The sequence below is a fragment of the Oncorhynchus nerka genome, linkage group LG4 (genome assembly GCF_034236695.1).
Source record: "Oncorhynchus nerka isolate Pitt River linkage group LG4, Oner_Uvic_2.0, whole genome shotgun sequence".
In the NCBI taxonomy this organism is placed as follows: Eukaryota; Metazoa; Chordata; class Actinopteri; order Salmoniformes; family Salmonidae; genus Oncorhynchus; species Oncorhynchus nerka.
Window position 1 is genome coordinate 52353363 of NC_088399.1, and position 18089 is coordinate 52371451.

At 45.6% G+C, this 18089-nt stretch overlaps 1 protein-coding gene across 1 annotated transcript in view; it reads right to left on the reverse strand.

Annotated features, from left to right (window-relative positions):
• LOC115105993 (endoplasmic reticulum metallopeptidase 1-like) overlaps positions 1–18089 on the reverse strand; it is a 56365-nt gene that overhangs the window by 22261 nt on the left and 16015 nt on the right. Inside the window, 4 exon segments of the mRNA XM_065017650.1 lie at positions 8188–8280; positions 12271–12417; positions 13805–13910; positions 14107–14234. Of these exon segments, the coding sequence (XP_064873722.1) occupies positions 8188–8280; positions 12271–12417; positions 13805–13910; positions 14107–14234 (474 nt within the window).

Genomic DNA, 18089 nt, shown 5'->3' on the forward strand with positions numbered 1-18089 from the left:
TGGCTGCCCGGCCAATCTTAGCAATTGGGGCTAAAGGGCCTTGGTCAAGGAGGTGTTCAAGAACCTGATGGTCACTCTGACAGAGCTCTAGAGTTCCTCTGTGGAGATGGGAGAACCTTCCAGAAGGACAACCATGTCACGAATATTACTGAAGGTGACTCCCCTTCTTGTTCGGGTGGCGCTCGGCGGTCGTCGTCGCCGGTCTACTAGCTATCGCCGATCCGTTGTTCTGTGTTCGTTTAGTTCTGTCTAATTGGTAGCACCTGTTTCTTGTTTGGTTGTTAGGATAGGGTTATATTAGTCTGTTCAGCCCGCTTCTGTTTCGTGCGGGCTTGTTCGCCTGTGTTCTTGTTTGAGTGTATTTTTGTTGGCATTTGGGTTTCACGCTATCCGTTTATATTTCTGTTCATTTGTGTTTCCACTTTTGTTCATGTTATGTTTCCGGGACATTAAAGCGTGTTGTTTTTCCCACATCTTTTGCTCTCTGCGCCTGACTCCACACCTCTTCACTCATTTATTCGTAACAGAAGCCCGCACCTCCTATGGAGTCAGCAGGAGCAGCGACCACTCCTCTTCCCACTATGGAGGAGCGAGTCCAACATCACACGTCCATCCTCCATCGCCTAGGATCAGCGATGGATCAGATGATGGAGAGGATGGATCGTTGGGAGAGGAATGGTTTCCCTACTACTACCCCACCGACCCTCCCACCAGCAACTCTACCATCTCCCCCATCTGGATCCGGTTCCAGCGCTCTGCACATGACGCCTCCGAGGAATTACGATGGAGCAGCGACGGGGTGCCAGGGATTCCTGCTTCAATTAGACCTCTACCTGGCCACCGTTCGGCCGGCCCCCTCGGAGGAGGAGAGAGTATGGGTCCTCATCACATGCCTGACCGGTAGAGCCCTGGAGTGGGCTAATGCGGTCTGGAACGGGCCCGACTCAGCGAAGGACAACTACCCGGAGTTCATCCGCCGTTTCAGGGCCGTGTTCGATCACCCTCCAGAAGGTCGAGCGGCGGGTGAGAGATTGTTCCATCTTAGACAGGGGACGAGGAGCGCGCAGGACTTCGCGCTGGAGTTCCGGACCTTGGCTGCGGGAGCAGGGTGGAACGACAGGGCCCTGATAGACCATTACAGGTGTAGCCTGAGAGAGGACGTCCGTAGGGAGCTTGCCTGTCGGGATACTACACTTAGCCTGGATGGACTGATAGACCTGTCGATCCGGTTGGACCATCTGCTAGCTGCTCGTGGACGTTCTGAAAGGGTCCTGTCAGTTCTACCTCCTGATCCTCCTGCCCCTATCCCGATGGAGCTAGGAGGGACTGCGTCAAGGGAGATCGGAGGAGGAAGCTCCTCCTGTACCAGTTGTGGCCGGAGAGGGCACACGTCTGGTCGGTGCTGGAGGAATTCATCTGGGAATCGTGAGGGCAGGCAGAACACTCATCGGTCACCCCAGATGAGTAAGCACCACACTCTCCCAGAGTTTCCTGTTGGTCACATTTTCCTATTAATTTGTTTCCTTAATTATTCTCCTTCTCTCCAGCATAAGGCACTGGGAGATTCAGGCGCAGCTGGAAACTTTATAGATCGCGGACTCGCTCAGAGGTTGAGGATTCCGTTAGTAAAAGTAGACCCCCCTTTTACTGTGCACTCTTTAGATAGTCGACCATTAGGGTCAGGGCTGGTGAAGAAAGCCACAATTTCGTTGGAGATGATTACGCAGGGGAATCACAAGGAGCGAATTAGTTTGTTCCTTATCGATTCACCTGCGTTTCCAGTTGTACTGGGGATTCCCTGGCTAGCTATTCATAATCCTACGATTTCGTGGAAACAGGGAACTCTACAGGGGTGGTCTGATGAGTGTTCAGGCAGGTGTGTAGGGGTTTCCATCGGTGCGACAACGGTGGAGAGTCCAGACCAGGTTTCCACCGTGCGCATTCCAGCTAAGTATGACGATTTGGCTATCGTTTTCAGTAAAAAGAAGGCGACCCAATTACCACCCCATAGGCAGGGGGATTGCGTGATAAACCTCCAGGGTAACGCTGCACTCCCCAGGAGTCATGTGTATCCTTTGTCCCAGGAGGAGAAGGTGGCTATGGAAACTTATATCACCGAGGCTCTGGGACAGGGGTATATTCGGCCCTCCATGTCACCTGTCTCTTCGAGTTTCTTTTTTGTGAAGAAAAAAGATGGTGGTTTACGTCCGTGTATTGATTATAGAGGTCTAAATTCCATCACAGTGGGTTTTAGTTACCCACTACCTCTCATTGCTACGGCAGTGGAATCATTTCACGGAGCGCAGTTCTTCACTAAACTGGATCTCAGGAGTGCTTATAATCTGGTACGTATTCGGGAGGGAGATGAGTGGAAAACTGCATTTAGCACTACGTCTGGCCATTATGAGTACCTCGTCATGCCATACGGTTTAAAGAATGCTCCAGCTATATTTCAATCCTTCGTGGATGAGATTCTCAGAGACCTGCACGGACAGGGTGTAGTGGTGTATATTGACGATATTTTGATCCACTCCACTACACGCACTGCGCATGTATCTCTTGTGCGCAAGGTTCTTAGACGACTGCTGGAGCATGACCTGTATGTGAAGGCGGAGAAATGTGAGTTTTCCAAACAATCAGTTTCCTTCCTGGGTTATCGCATTTCCAGCTCTGGTTTGGTAATGGAGGGTGACCGCGTAAAGGCCGTGCGTAATTGGCCGACTCCGACCACGGTAAAGGAGGTGCAGCGGTTCTTGGGATTTGCCAATTACTACCGGAGGTTTATCCGGGGTTTTGGTCAGGTAGCTGCCCCTATTACCTCACTGCTGAAGGGGGGGCCGGTGCGTTTGCAGTGGTCAGCAGAGGCGAACGGAGCTTTTCATAAGTTGAAGGCGATGTTTACTGAGGCGCCGGTGTTGGCACATCCGGACCCTTCTTTGGCGTTTATAGTAGAGGTGGACGCATCCGAGGCTGGGGTTGGAGCGGTGCTCTCACAGCGTTCGGGTGCGCCACCGAAGCTCCGCCCCTGTGCCTTTTTTTCGAAGAAACTCGGGCCAGCGGAGCGGAATTATGATGTGGGGGATAGGGAGTTGTTGGCTATGGTTAAGGCCCTGAAGGTGTGGAGACACTGGCTTGAGGGGGCTAAGCACCCTTTCCTTATCTGGACTGACCATCGTAACCTGGAGTATATCCGATCAGCTAGGAGACTGAATCCTCGTCAGGCAAGGTGGGCCATGTTTTTCACTAGATTTCGTTTCACTATCTCGTATAGACCAGGTTCCCTCAACACTAAGGCTGACGCGCTGTCAAGACTCTATGACACTGAGGACAGGTCCATCGATCCTACTCCCATCATCCCGGCAGCTAAGCTGGTGGCACCAGTAGTATGGGATGTGGACGCGGACATCGAGCGGGCGCTAAGGGAGGAACCTGCTGGCTGTCCGTGATCAATTGATTCGATGGGCTCATTGTCTACCCTCGTCGGGTCACCCAGGTATTTTTAGGACAGTGAGAGGTCTTGAGAGGAAGTACTGGTGGCCCACTTTGAGGAGGGATGTGCGATTCTATGTTTCCTCCTGTTCGGTGTGCACCCAGAGTAAGGCTCCTAGACACCTGCCAAGAGGTAAATTACAACCTCTTCCCGTTCCACAACGGCCGTGGACCCATCTATCGGTGGATTTTCTTACTGACCTTCCCCCCTCTCAGGGTAACACTACAATCCTGGTCGTTGTGGATCGGTTCTCTAAGTCCTGCCGCCTTATCCCATTGCCCGGTCTCCCTACGGCCCTACAGACTGCGGAAGCTCTTTTCACCCATGTCTTCCGGCACTACGGGGTGCCCGAGGATATAGTTTCTGATCGGGGCCCCCAATTTATCTCCCGTGTTTGGAGGGCATTTATGGAACGTCTGGGGGTCTCGGTCAGCCTGACCTCAGGGTATCACCCGGAGAGTAATGGGCAGGTGGAGAGAGTTAACCAGGAGGTGGGTAGGTTTCTGCGGTCGTATTGCCAGGACCGGCCAGGGGAGTGGGCGAGATATATTCCCTGGGAAATAGCCCAGAACTCACTAAGCCACTCCTCTACCAACATGTCACCATTTGAGTGCGTGTTGGGGTACCAGCCAGTCCTGGCACCGTGGCAACAGAGCCAGACTGAGGCTCCTGCGGTGGAGGAGTGTGTACAGCGCTCTAAGGAGACCTGGAGGGCGGTCCAAGAGTCATTACGCCAAGCGAGTATAAGGCAGAAGAAGAGCGCTGACCGTCACTGCAGTGAGGCCCCCGTGTTTGCACCTGGGGACAGGGTCTGGCTCTCGACCCGAAACCTGCCCCTCCGCTTGCCCTGCCGGAAGCTGGGTCCGCAGTGTATAGGGCCATTTAAAGTCCTGAGGAGAATAAATGAGGTTTGTTATCGATTATTACTTCCTTCGTATTATCGTATTAACCCCTCATTTCATGTGTCTCTTCTCAGGCCGGTGGTAGCTGGTCCCATGCAGGAAGATGAGGTTCCGGAGGTTCCTCCGCCCCCTCTGGACATCGAGGGGTCCCCGGCGTACAAAGATAAGAGCTATTGTGGACTCGAGAAGCCGGGTGAGGGGCTTGCAGTACCTCGTTGACTGGGAGGGGTACGGTCCGGAGGAGAGGTGCTGGGTTCCGGTGAGGGATATTCTAGACCCATCTATGTTGAGTGAATTCCATCGCCTCCGTCCGGATCGCCCAGCGCCTCGGCCCCCGGGTCGTCCCCGAGGCCAGCGTCGGCGCGCTGCGGGAGCTGCGCGTCAGGGGGGGGGGGGGGTACTGTCACGAATATTACCGAAGGTGACTCCCCTTCTTGTTCGGGTGGCGCTCGGCGGTCGTCGTCGCCGGTCTACTAGCTATCGCCGATCCGTTGTTCTGTGTTCGTTTAGTTCTGTCTAATTGGTAGCACCTGTTTCTTGTTTGGTTGTTAGGATAGGGTTATATTAGTCTGTTCAGCCCGCTTCTGTTTCGTGCGGGCTTGTTCGCCTGTTTTCTTGTTTGAGTGTATTTTTGTTGGCATTTGGGTTTCACGCTGTCCGTTTATATTTCTGTTCATTTGTGTTTCCACTTTTGTTCATGTTATGTTTCCGGGACATTAAAAGCGTGTTGTTTTTCCCACATCTTTTGCTCTCTGCGCCTGACTCCACACCTCTTCACTCATTTATTCGTAACAAACCATCTCTGCAGCACTCCACCAATTAGGCCTTTATGGTAGAATACATGAAGGTCAGTCAATCCAGAAAGGAAACTACACTGCTCAAAAAAATAAAGGGAACACTTAAACAACACAATGTAACTCCAAGTCAATCACACTTCTGTGAAATCAAACTGTCCACTTAGGAAGCAACACTGATTGACAATAAATTTCACATGCTGTTGTGCAAATGGAATAGACAACAGGTGGAAATTATAGGCAATTGGCAAGACACCCCCAATAAAGGAGTGGTTCTGCAGGGGGTGACCACAAACCACTTCTCAGTTCCTATGCTTCCTGGCTGATGTTTTGGTCACTTTTGAATGCTGGCGGTGCTTTCACTCTAGTGGTAGCATGAGACTGAGTCTACAACCCACACAAGTGGCTCAGGTAGTGCAGCTCATCCAGGATGGCACATCAATGCGAGCTGTGGCAAGAAGGTTTGCCGTGTCTGTCAGCGTATTGTCCAGAGCATGGAGGCGCTACCAGGAGACAGGCCAGTACATCAGGAGATGTGGAGGAGGCCGTAGGAGGGCAACAACCCAGCAGCAGGACCGCTACCTCCGCCTTTGTGCAAGGAGGAGCAGGAGGAGCACTGCCAGAGCCCTGCAAAATGACCTCCAGCAGGCCACAAATGTGCATGTGTCTGCTCAAACAGTCAGAAACAAACTCTATGAGGGTGGTATGAGGGCCCGACGTCCACAGGTGGGGGTTGTGCTTACAGCCCAACACCGTGCAGGACGTTTGGTATTTGCCAGAGAACACTAAGATTGGCAAATTCGCCACTGGCGCCCTGTGCTCTTCACAGATGAAAGCAGGTTCACACTGAGCACGTAACAGACGTGACAGAGTCTGGAGACGCCGTGGAGAACGTTCTGCTGCCTGCAACATCCTCCAGCATGACCGGTTTGGCGGTGGGTCAGTCATGGTGTGGGGTGGCATTTCTTTGGGGGGCCGCACAGCCCTCCATGTGCTCGCCAGAGGTAGCCTGACTGCCATTAGGTACCGAGATGAGATCCTCAGACCCCTTGTGAGACCATATGCTGGTGCGGTTGGCCCTGGGTTCCTCCTAATGCAAGACAATGCTAGACCTCATATGGCTGGAGTGTGTCAGCAGTTCCTGCAAGAGGAAGGCATTGATGCTATGGACTGGCCCGCCCGTTCCCCAGACCTGAATCCAATTGAGCACATCTGGGACATCATGTCTCGCTCCATCCACCAACGCCACGTTGCACCACAGACTGTCCAGGAGTTGGCGGATGCTTTGGTCCAGGTCTGGGAGAAGATCCCTTAGGAGACCATCCGCCACCTCATCAGGAGCATGCCCAGGCATTGTAGGGAGGTCAATACAGGCACGTGGAGGCCACACACACTACTGAGCCTCATTTTGACTTGTTTAAAGGACATTACATCAAAGTTGGATCAGCCTGTAGTGTGGTTTTCCACTTTAATTTTGAGTGTAACTCCAAATCCAGACCTCCATGGGTTGATACATTTGATTTCCATTGATCATTTTTGTGTGATTTTGTTGTCAGCACATTCAACTATGTAAAGAAAAAAGTATTTAATAAGAATATTTCATTCATTCAGATCTAGGATGTGTTATTTTAGTGTTCCCTTTATTTTTTTGAGCCGTGTATATTTTGATTTGTTGAACATCTCTTTGGTTACTACATGATTCCATATGTGTTATTTCATTGTGTTGATGTCTTCACTATTATTCTACAATGTAGAAAATCATAAAAACATAGTAGGCGTGTTCAAACTTTTGACTGGTACTGTATGTAAATGTATTATCATTTTTTTTTTCTAAAAACAAGTTTTTGCTTTGTCATTATGTGGTATTGTGTGTAGATTGATGTGGGTGAAAACACGATTCCAATCAATTTTAGAATAAGGCTGTAGCCTAACAAAATGTGGAAACAGTCAAGGGGTCCGAATACATTCCGAAGGCACTGTAGGCCTCCTGCCTACGTGATCATATGAACCAAATATTGTGAATAACTTCACAGTACAGTTTGTAAAGGAAAACACATTTTCCTACCTTAGTTTTCAAAACCTGACCACGATACTCCCCATGTCAAATCCATTTAACGCCAGACAGTCAATTTCTGTCTCAAAGCCATGAACGGGCTTGTGGCAGTGTCTATTTTTTTCATTTTCAGTGTAAACTATAACCTGGGTGTCCTCTTCAGCCTTATCTACAATGCTTGCTGCCACCAAACACGCCTTGGTTCGGGCATGTTCAAAAACTTTTTCTGAGGGCTCTTTGTTTTTTTTTTATGTCAGAGGCAGAGGATGTTACTGTACATTTGTCATCAAACTCAATGATCTTTTCTTATCCCTTCCTTATTTGAATTTCCCACGTTTCAAATTCAGTAGGGAGACAACTAGCCTAGGCTATGTGACGTGATTACATAGGGACCTCTTCACTAGTTGACCACCACAACCAAGACCTGTGTTAAGATCAGTTACTTACACCACTGGCCCTCCCCATAACCTCTATGTATAAATAAGAGAGCAGGACTGGAATCAGTGTGTTTCGGGAGAGAATGATTGATACAGAAGGATGATCGCGCTTTTTAATGGTCTTTCTGGGGGAGCGAGAGAAATAACGAGGCAACTTGATTTAACACTCATCGCTTTTATTAGAATGTTTACAGTGCGAACAGTGAAACAATAAATCATCTAAATAGGTGCCGAAACAAACAGTCAAATCTGAGAGGTGCAGGATCCTGTTCCGGCAGGATCCGTCTCAAATGAAGCACTTGCAAACAGGTGTAGCCCACTATCCCTTGCTTAAAACCCCACCAAAGCGGAGCTAAGCTGAGCCAGCCATGCAGCTGAGCAGTCCAAACACCACGGTACCGGTCTTCTTCGACTCCCTGCAGCTTCCGATTGATGACGGCCAAACTGCCCTCCACCCACACAATCTTTGTTCTTATTTGAGAAGCACCGCTATGTGGCCCAAAGTACTCACCCGCCCTCTGGATGGAGTCTGTCAGTATCCTGTCGGGTGTGTCGTACTTGGTGTGGTAGATGAAGCCGTTCTCAATGAAGGCTAAATCAATGCCTACAGACAGAGGGACATGAGTCACATTGGAGGAAAGACTCCAGGGAGAGTATAGGTGATGGAATTTACTAATTAGAGGCCGACCAATATAGTTTTTTGGGGTCCGATACCAATTTTGGGGAGGACAACTTACCGATCGATATACAGTTGAAGTCGGAAGTTTACATACACGAGTCATTAAAACTCGTTTTTCAACCACTCCACAAATGTCTTGTTAACAAACTATAGTTTTGACAAGTCGGTTAGGACATCTACTTTGTGCATGACACAAGCCATTTTTCCAACAATTGTTTACAGACAGATTATTTCACTGTATCACAATTCCAGTGGGTCAGAAGTTAACATATACTAATTTGACTGTGCCTTTAAACGGCTTGGAAAATTCCAGAAAATTATGTCATGGCTTTAGAAGCTTCTGATAGGCTAATTGACATAATTTGAGTCAATTGGAGGTGTACCTGTGAATGTATTTCAAGGCCTACCTTCAAACTCAGTGCCTCTTTGCTTGACATCATGGGAAAATCTAAAGAAATCAGCCAAGACCTCAGAAAAAGGATTGTAGACCTCCACAAGTCTGGTTCATCCTTGGGAGCAATTTCCAACCCCCTGAAGGTACCATGTTAATATGTACAAACAATAGTATGCAAGTATAAACACCATGGGACCACGCAACCGTCATACCGCTCAGGAAGGAGACGCAAATCAATCCCAGAACAACAGCAAAGGACCTTGTGAAGATGCTGGAGGAAACAAAAGTATCTATATCGACAGTAAAACGAGTCCTATATCCACATAAAATCAACATTTGGGGTGGCAGGTAGTTTAGCAGTTAGAGCGTTGGACTTGTAACCAAAAGGTTGCAAGATCGAATCCCCAAGGTAAAAATCTGCCGTTCTGTCCCTGAGCAAGGCAAGTAAGTTTGTTCTTAACTGACTTGCCTGGTAAAATAAAAAATAAAAATAAAATAACCCTAAAGGCCACTCAGCAAGGAAGAAGCCACTGCTCCAAAACTGCCATAAAAAGCCAGACTACGGTTTGCATCTGCACATGGGGACAAAGTACTTTTTGGAGAAATGTCCTCTGGTCTGATGAAACAAAAATAGAACTGTTTGGCAATTCCTCCAAACATCGTTATGTTTGGAGGCTTGCAAGCCTTATAGAACACCATCCCAACCGTGAAGCACGGGGGTGGCAGCATCATGTTGTGGGGGTGCTTTGCTGCAGGAGGGACTGGTGCACTTCACAAAATAGATGGCATCATGAGGGTGGAAGATTATGTGAATAAATTGAAGCAACATCTCAAGACATTAGTCGGGAAGTTAAAGCTTGGTCGCAAATGGGTCTTCCAAATGGGCAATGACTCCAAGCATACTTCCAAAGTTGTGGCAAAATGGCTTAGGGACAACAAATGTATTGGAGTGGCCATCACAAAGCCCTGACCTCAATCCCATAGAAAATTTGTGGGCAGATCTGAAAAAGCATGTGCGAGTAAGGAGGTCTACAAACCTAACTCAGTTACACCAGCTCTGTCAGGAGGAATGGGCCAAAATTCAACCAACTTATTGTGGGAAACTTGTGGAAGGCTACCCAAAACGTTTGACCCAAGTTAAACAATTTAAAGGCAATGTTACCAAATACTAATTGAGTGTATGTAATCTTCTGGCCCACTGGGAATGTGATGAAAGAAATAAAAGCTTAAATCCCTCTACTATTATTCTGACAATTCCCATTCTTAAAATAAAGTGGTGATCCTAACTGACCTAAAACAGGGCATTTTTACTAGGATTAAATGTCAGGAATTGTGAAAAACTGAGTGAAATGTATTTGGCTAAGGCGTATGTAAACTTCAGACTTCAACTGTTTCTGCCAATATACTGTTTTACAGTGGGGAAATTAAAGTGTAATTTTCCCACACTGATAATTCTCATAAATTGCCATTCAAAATATCAATTGTTCAAGAAATATGATTCAAATGTGGACTTCTTACATTACAACAATAGTAACATGAGAATGGGTGCAAATGAAACCCTGGGATTTTTTCAGATTTTGTTGCGTTACAAAGTGGGATTGAAATATATTTAATTGTCATCTATCTACATAAAATACTCCATAAGGTCAAAGGGAAAAGAAAATTCAACAATTGTTTCCAAAAAAATGATAACTAGTTGTATTTACCCCCTTTGATTAGGCAAGCCTAAATTAGGTCAGAAGTCAAACACTTCGCTTAACAAATCACATAATAGACTCCAGCCACCCTGGTCATAGCCTGTTCTCTCTGCTACCGCATGGAAAGCAGTACCGGAGCGCCAAGTCTCGGTCCAAAATGCTTCTTAACAGCTTCTACCCCCAAGCCATAAGACTCCTGAACAGCTAATCAAATAGCTACCCCTCCTCCCATTTTTACGCTGCGTTGAGATATGCTCCTCTGTTTATCATCTATGCAGTCACTTTATCTCCACCTACATGTACATATCTCAAATACCTCGACTAACCTGTGCCCCCGCACATTGACTCTGTACCGGTACCCCCCTGTATATCGCCTCGTTAATGTTATTTTATTGTTGCTCTTTAATTATTTGTTATTTTTCTTTTTTACTTCAGTTTATTTTAGTAAAAACTTTTAACACTTATTTTTCTTCAAACTGCATTGTTGGTTAAGGGCCTGTAAGTAAACATTTCACTGTAAGGTCTACATGTGTTGTATCCGGCGCATGTGACAAAGAACATTTGATTTGATAATAAGTTACATGGGCTCAGTGTGTGAAATAATAGGGGTTGACATGAGTTTTTTCAATGACTACTCCTTCCGCTGTCCCCCATATATACAACATCTGTAAGGTCCCTCAGTTAAGTATTGCATTTCCAGCACAGATTCAACTACACAGACCAGGGAGCTTTTCAAAAGCCTCATAGAAGAGTAGTGATTGGTAGATGAGAAACAATAACAAATCAGACACTGAATATATTTTTAAGCATGGCCGAGTTAATAGTTATGCTGTGGATGATGTATTAAACCACCCAGACACAAAGATAGTCATCCTTCTGAACCGAGGAAACCGCTCAGGGATGTCACCATGAGGCCATTGGTGATTTTAAAACAGCTACAGAGTTTAATGGCTGTGACACCACAATAATGACCTAAATGGCAAAGTGAAAAGAATACAAATATACAGAATAAAAATATTCCGAAAACATGCATCCTGTAAATCAACAAGGCACTAAAGTAATACTGCAAAAAAAACACACAAAAGGAATACACTTTTTGGCCTAAATGTACATCCTTATGTCTGGGGCAAATCCAACACAACACATCAATGAGTAACTGCCTCCTTATTTTCCAACATGGTGGTGCCTGCAACATGGTATGGGTATGCTTGACATCAGCAAAGACTGGGGAGTTTTTCAGGATAAAAAGAAACGTGATGAGCTAAGCACAGGCAAAATGCTAGAGAAAAATCTGCTTCAGTCTGCTTTACACCAGACACTGTAAGAAGTATTAAACCCTTCAGCAGAACAATAACCTATAACACAAGGCAAAATAAATCTACATTGGAGTTGCTTACCAAGAAGACAGTGAATGTCCCAGAGTGACCAAGCTACAGTTGGGGGTAAAATCTGCTTGAAAATCTATGGCAAGACTTGAAAATGGCTGTCTAGTCATGATCCCCAACACCTTGAAACAACTTGAAGAATTTAAAATTAAAAAAATATATTTTAAAAAGGCTAATAATGCACAATGCATGTGTGCAAAGCCGTTAGATTTACCCAGGAGGACAAAAAAAAGTAGATTAATTCCACTTTGTACCAAAAAATCCTAGTCGGGTGGTTCAACACTAACTCATACAGTAATGTTGAACTACAATACACCCAACCTTCAAATAAAGTGAAGGCAGACTGCAGTCGACTGAAAACAAGACGGCAGAGTGGAGATCTAAAGTCAGGAGAGTTGATAACTTTACTTGAAGACTTGATACTGAAGCTTTACCCTACCTGGAATGTTTCCAAAGTCCCTGTAGATGCGGAAATCAGTGTCGGATGGGATCAACCTGCGCTGGAAGATTTCCTGTCCCACCACAGAAGCAAAGGGATGTTTGGCAGCATGCTTATAGGCCTGGATCAACCAGGGGTTCTCGGGACCTGTGTGTATCAATGAAGGTGAGACGAGAGAAGACAGACTTGTAAAAGATGTGAAGATTTCACTTTTCAAATTGTATACAGAATTGACCCTTTAAAGCAGGGGAAGGCAACTAGATTCAGCCGCGGGCCGATTTTTGTCGGATCAAATGGTTGGGGGTCCAGAACACAATTATAATAATTTCTACAACTGCAAAATGATCACAAATAAGTCCAAAAATAGATTATTGTATTTGTAAATAACAATTACATATCTTGATTACATTGAGACACGATCATATAAGTCTATTTTATTTTACTTGTGGGAATACTTGGGAACAGATTTCTTAAATGAAACAAATGTTTAGTTTAATTCCTGGTGATTTTACCAAAAACTAAAATCCCTGCAGGCCACCTGTTGCGGACCCCTGCTTTAAAGGATACAAAAACAATAGCAAGCAAGGTAAGTTATTCAAATGTACAAAAGCAGGCCAGTTTTTTCTAAAACACCTTTCCTCAAGTTGACATATGGGGATATTTGCCAGGAAGTATAGTGCAACACAGCTCTACTCCGTCCCGAGGGGCAAGAAGGCTTGTTCAGTTGCTGATTCAGAGACACAGACACCTATATAAATGTGTTCCAATTGGCCCAGTTCCTGAGTCGTGTTCATTAGGCACCAAACTGAAGAAAACTGACTGAATCACCTGAACTGGGTTAACTGAATTTGTCCCGACGTTCTTGATTTAGTTTTTTTATGCACTTATAATTTTTTTTTACTTTACCCCCTTTTTATACCCAATTTCGTGGTATCCAATTGGTAGTTACGATCTTGCCTCATCACTGCAACTCCTTTACGGACTCGGAAGAGGTGAAGGTCAAGAGCCATGCGTCCTCCGAAACATGACCCTGCCAAGCCGCACTGCTTCTTGACACACTGCTCGCTTAGCCCGGAAGCCAGCTGCACCAATGTGTCAGTGGAAGCATCGTCCAACTGACAACTGAGGTTAGCTTGCAGGTGCCCAGCTCGCCAGAAGGAGTTGCTAGAGAACGATGAGACAAGGAAATCCTGGCGACCAAACCCTCCCGTGTGCCGTCACATGGGGCTCCCGGTCACGGCCGGCTTTGACACAGCCTGGGATTGAACCAGAGGTTGTAGTGACGCCTCAGCACTGCAAGTGCTTTAGACCGCTGCGCCACTCGGGAGCCCCCTATTTGTGTACTTGTTTGACATTTTACTGCATTATTAGGAGCTACTAACATAAGCATTTCACTGTGCCCATTATAACATCTGCTAAACTGTGTATGCGACCAATAAACATTGATTTTAACTGAACCACCTGAATCCCTTTTTTGTTTGCAGTTGCAAAACATTTTGCTGCAGTGTGCCCTAATAAAGATGTGTCCACAAACCTGTCTGGAACACCAACTCTTTGCCCCCCACCCCCACTGCCTCCAGGTTGATGAAGGCTCGGACCTGCTTGGCCCAGGGATGCTGAGTGATGAAGCCATGACTCGCCTAACATAGATAGAGTATAAAATATTTCACATTCCATATTACGTCATTGAATAGAATTATACAAGAACAAAAGGTGTCTTTGCACAAAAGAGGAATAGTATTTATGATTCTGGCTGAAACAAATCAAAATGTGATTGTAAAATTCCTCTTAGTTGACCTGACCAGTGTTCACTACTGTCCCCAGTTTCTCTCTCACCTGCAGCATGGTCTCCTCTGCCCCGTTGAAGAGGAACACCACCCCGTGTCATAAGGGAGTGGAGAGATTGGCCAGGGAGTGGAGCACCTCCAACATCACTGCACAGCTCACCGCATCATCACTCGCACCTGTCACACGCACAGGTGACATGAGGTCATTAAAAAAAAAAATGCTGTTAGAATAGCTTTGCGTGTGCGTGCGTATATAGTCTCGTAGAATCACACAGGTGTGTTTGTCAATATTGGCGAGTGAGATTAGTGTGTGTTTGTGTGTGCGCGCCTGTGCCAGTGCTGCTGAAATTCCTACCTGGGGAGGGATGAATGCCTAATCACACAGTGGGAGCAACAGTGATCTCTTAATGCCAAACTGTTACTGCCTAAACATCAGACAAGCTACACAGTGGGAGCAACAGTAGCCTGAGTCTACTTAGAACCGTTCATCAGAAAAGCTATTCAGCACTGCACGCCCAATGCATAGCCTGCCCTGTAGGTAAAATGCCCATCTCGTGCCAGATTCTGGTTCAGCGGTTGGTGCTGAATACAAATCACCCCCGGAAATGCAAGGTCGAGTCCCGGTCCAGCCGCTCACCCGTGTTCTACTCTAAAGCTATTCCCATCTAATAAAAACTTTATAAATACAATATACACTACAAGTAAAACAGAAGGAGGGTGGAATTCCACACTTTGGCCCTTTGTCCTGCAACCAAAAACATCATGTCCCGCATTTTAAATCAACAAATTCAAACACAGCTAATTTACAAAAAAGGCAAATTTGTCCTGGATTTCAGTCAGACATTCCAACCGGTCTCTTTTGCAGTCAAGTTTTGCTATTGACGAGATATACACACAGTTTGGCCAGTTTATTAGGCGTTGGGTTGGACTGCTCTTTGCCTCCAGGACAGCCCAGATTCCTCGGGGCATGGAAACATTGCTCACTTGGAATCAAGGGACCTAACGTGTGCCAGGAAAACATACTCCACGCCATTACACCACCATCCGGTACTGTTGACACCAGGCAGGATGGGGCCATGGCTGTTTACGCCAAATCCTGACTCTGCAACAGGAACTGGGATTCATCAGAACAGGCAATGCTTTTCCACTCCTCAAATTGTCCAGTATTGGTGATCGTGGGCCCACTGGAGCCGCTTATTCTTGTTTTTAGCTGATAAGAGTGGAACCTGGTGTGTTATTCTGCTGCAATAGCCCATCCGTGAAAAGGACCAACAACTTGTGCATTCTGAGATGCCTTAACAGTGGTACTCAACCGTTATTTTCCTGTTTGTGGACCGCCTGTTAGCTTCCACAATTCTTGCCATTCTCCTTCGACCTCTCAATGAGCAGTTTTCGCCCACAGGACTGCCTCTGACAATGTTTTTTTGTTGGTCGCACCATTTTCGGTAAACCCTAGACATGGTTGTGAAAAGCTCAGGAGGCCGGCCATTTCTCCGTTTTTGGAACTGGCGTGCCTGACACCTACGTTCATACCACGTTCAAAGTCGCTTAGGTCACTCATTTTGCCCATTCTAACGTTCAATCTAACAGTAACTGGATGCCTCGATGCCGGTCTGCCTGCTTTATATAGCAAGCCATGGCCACGTGACTCACTGTCTATAGGAGCGAACCATTTCTGTGAACGGGGTGGTGTACCTAATAAACTGGCCACTGAGTGTATAGTACCAGTCAAAAGTTGACACCTACTGATTCAAGAGTTTCTCTTTATTTGTACTATTTTCTACATTGTAGAATAATAATGAAGACATCAAAACTATAAAATAAACACATATGGAATCCTTTAGTAACCAAAAAAATAGTGTTAAATAATTCAAATATATTATTATATTTGAGATTCTTCAAAGTAGCAACACTTTGCCTTGATGACAGCATTGCATTCGCACCCCTTGATGTTTTCTACATTATGTTACGTTACAGCCTCATTCTAAATGGATTACATGTATATTTTTCTCCCTCAATCTACACACAATACCGCATAATGACAAGCAAAAACATTTTTTTCTAAATTTGTGCAAATGTATTAAAAATAAAATATCACATTTACACAAGTATTCAGATCCTTTACTCAGTACTTTGTTGATGCACCTTTGGCAGCGATTACAGCCTCGAGTCTTCTTGGGTATGACGCTACAAGCTTGGCACACCTGTATTTGAGGAGTTTCTCCCATTCTTCAAAGCAGATCCTCTCAAACTCTGTCAGGTTGGATGGGGAGCGTCGCTGCACAGGTATTTTCAGTTCTCTCCAGAGATGTTCGATCGGGTTCAAGTCCGGGCTCTGCCTGGGCCACTGAAGGACATTCAGAGACGTGTCCCGAAGCCACTCCTGTGTTGTCTTGGCTGTCTGCTTAGAGTCGTTGTCCTATTGGAAGGTGAACCGTCACTCCAGTCGGAGGTCCTGAGAGCTCTAGAGCAGGTTTTCATCAAGGATCTCTCTGTACTTTGCTCCATTCATCCTTCCCTTGATCATGACTAGTCTCCCAGTCCCTTCAGCTGAAAAACATCCCTACAGCATGATGCTGCCTCTACCAAGCTTCACCGTAGGGATGGTGCCTGGTTTCCTCCAGACGTGACGCTTGGCATTCAGGTCAAAGAGTTCCAAGCGGTCTGTCATGTGCCTTTTACTGAGGAGTGGCTCCGTCTGGCCGCTCTACCATAACTTCTTATGGCTTGGGGGCGCTATTTTCACGTCCGGTTGAAAAGTGTGCCCAAAGTAAACTGCCTGCTACTCAGGCCCAGAAGCTAGGATATGCATATTATTAGTATATTTGGATAGAAAACACTCTGAAGTTTATAAAACTGTTTGAATGATGTCTGTGAGTATAACAGAACTCATATGGCAGGCGAAAACCTGAGAAAAATCCAACCAGGAAGTGGAAAATATGACGTTTGTAGTTTTTCAAGTGGTTGCCTATCCAAGATACAGTGTAAATTTGGTCCGATTGCACTTCCTAAGGCTTCCACTAGATGTCAAGTCTTTAGAATGTTGTTTCAGGCTTCTACTGTGAAGGGGGAGCGAATAAAAGCTGTTTGAATCAGGGGTCTGAAGTCACAGAATTGTCCGGTTGGAATATTATTGAAGATTTATGATAAAAACATCCTAAAGATCGATTCTAAACATCGTTTGACATATTTCTACGAACTGTAATAGAACATTTTTTGACATTTCGTCTGGACTTAGTGCTCGCGCCTTGTGCATTTGGATTACTGGACTAAACACAAACAAAAAGGAGGTATTTGGACATAAATTATGGACTTTATCGAACAAAACAAACATTTATTGTGGAACTGGGATTCCTGAGAGTGCATTCCAATGAAGGTCAAAGGTAAGTGAAAATGTATAATGCTATTTCTGACTTTTGTTGACTCCACAACATGGCGGGTATCTGTTTGGTGGCTGAGCACTGTACTCAGATTATTGCATGGTGTGCTTTTGCCATAAAGCAGGAGAAGTATATCTTTAATTCTATGCATAACACTTGTATCTTTCATCAACGTTTATGATAAGTATTCCTGTAATTTGATGTGGCTCTCTGCAAAATCACAGGATGTTTTGGAGGCAAAACATTACTGAACATAACGCGCCAATGTAAACTGAGATTTTTGGATATAAATATGAACTTTATCGAACAAAACATATATGTATTGTGTAAGTCCTATGAGTGCCATCTGATGAAGATCATCAAAGGTTAGTGATTAATTTGATCTCTATTTCTGCTTTTTGTGACTCCTCTTTTTGGCTGGAAAATGGCTGTGTTTTTTGTGACTCGGCACTGACCTAACATAAAAGCATGGTATGCTTCCGTCATAAAGCCTTTTTGAAATCGGACACTGTGGTGGGATTAACAACAAGTTTATCTTTAAAATGGTGTATAATACTTGTATGTTTGAGGAATTTTAATTATGGGATTTGTTGTTTGAATTTGGCGCCCTGCATTTTTACTGGCTGTTGTCAAATCGATCCCGTTAACGGGA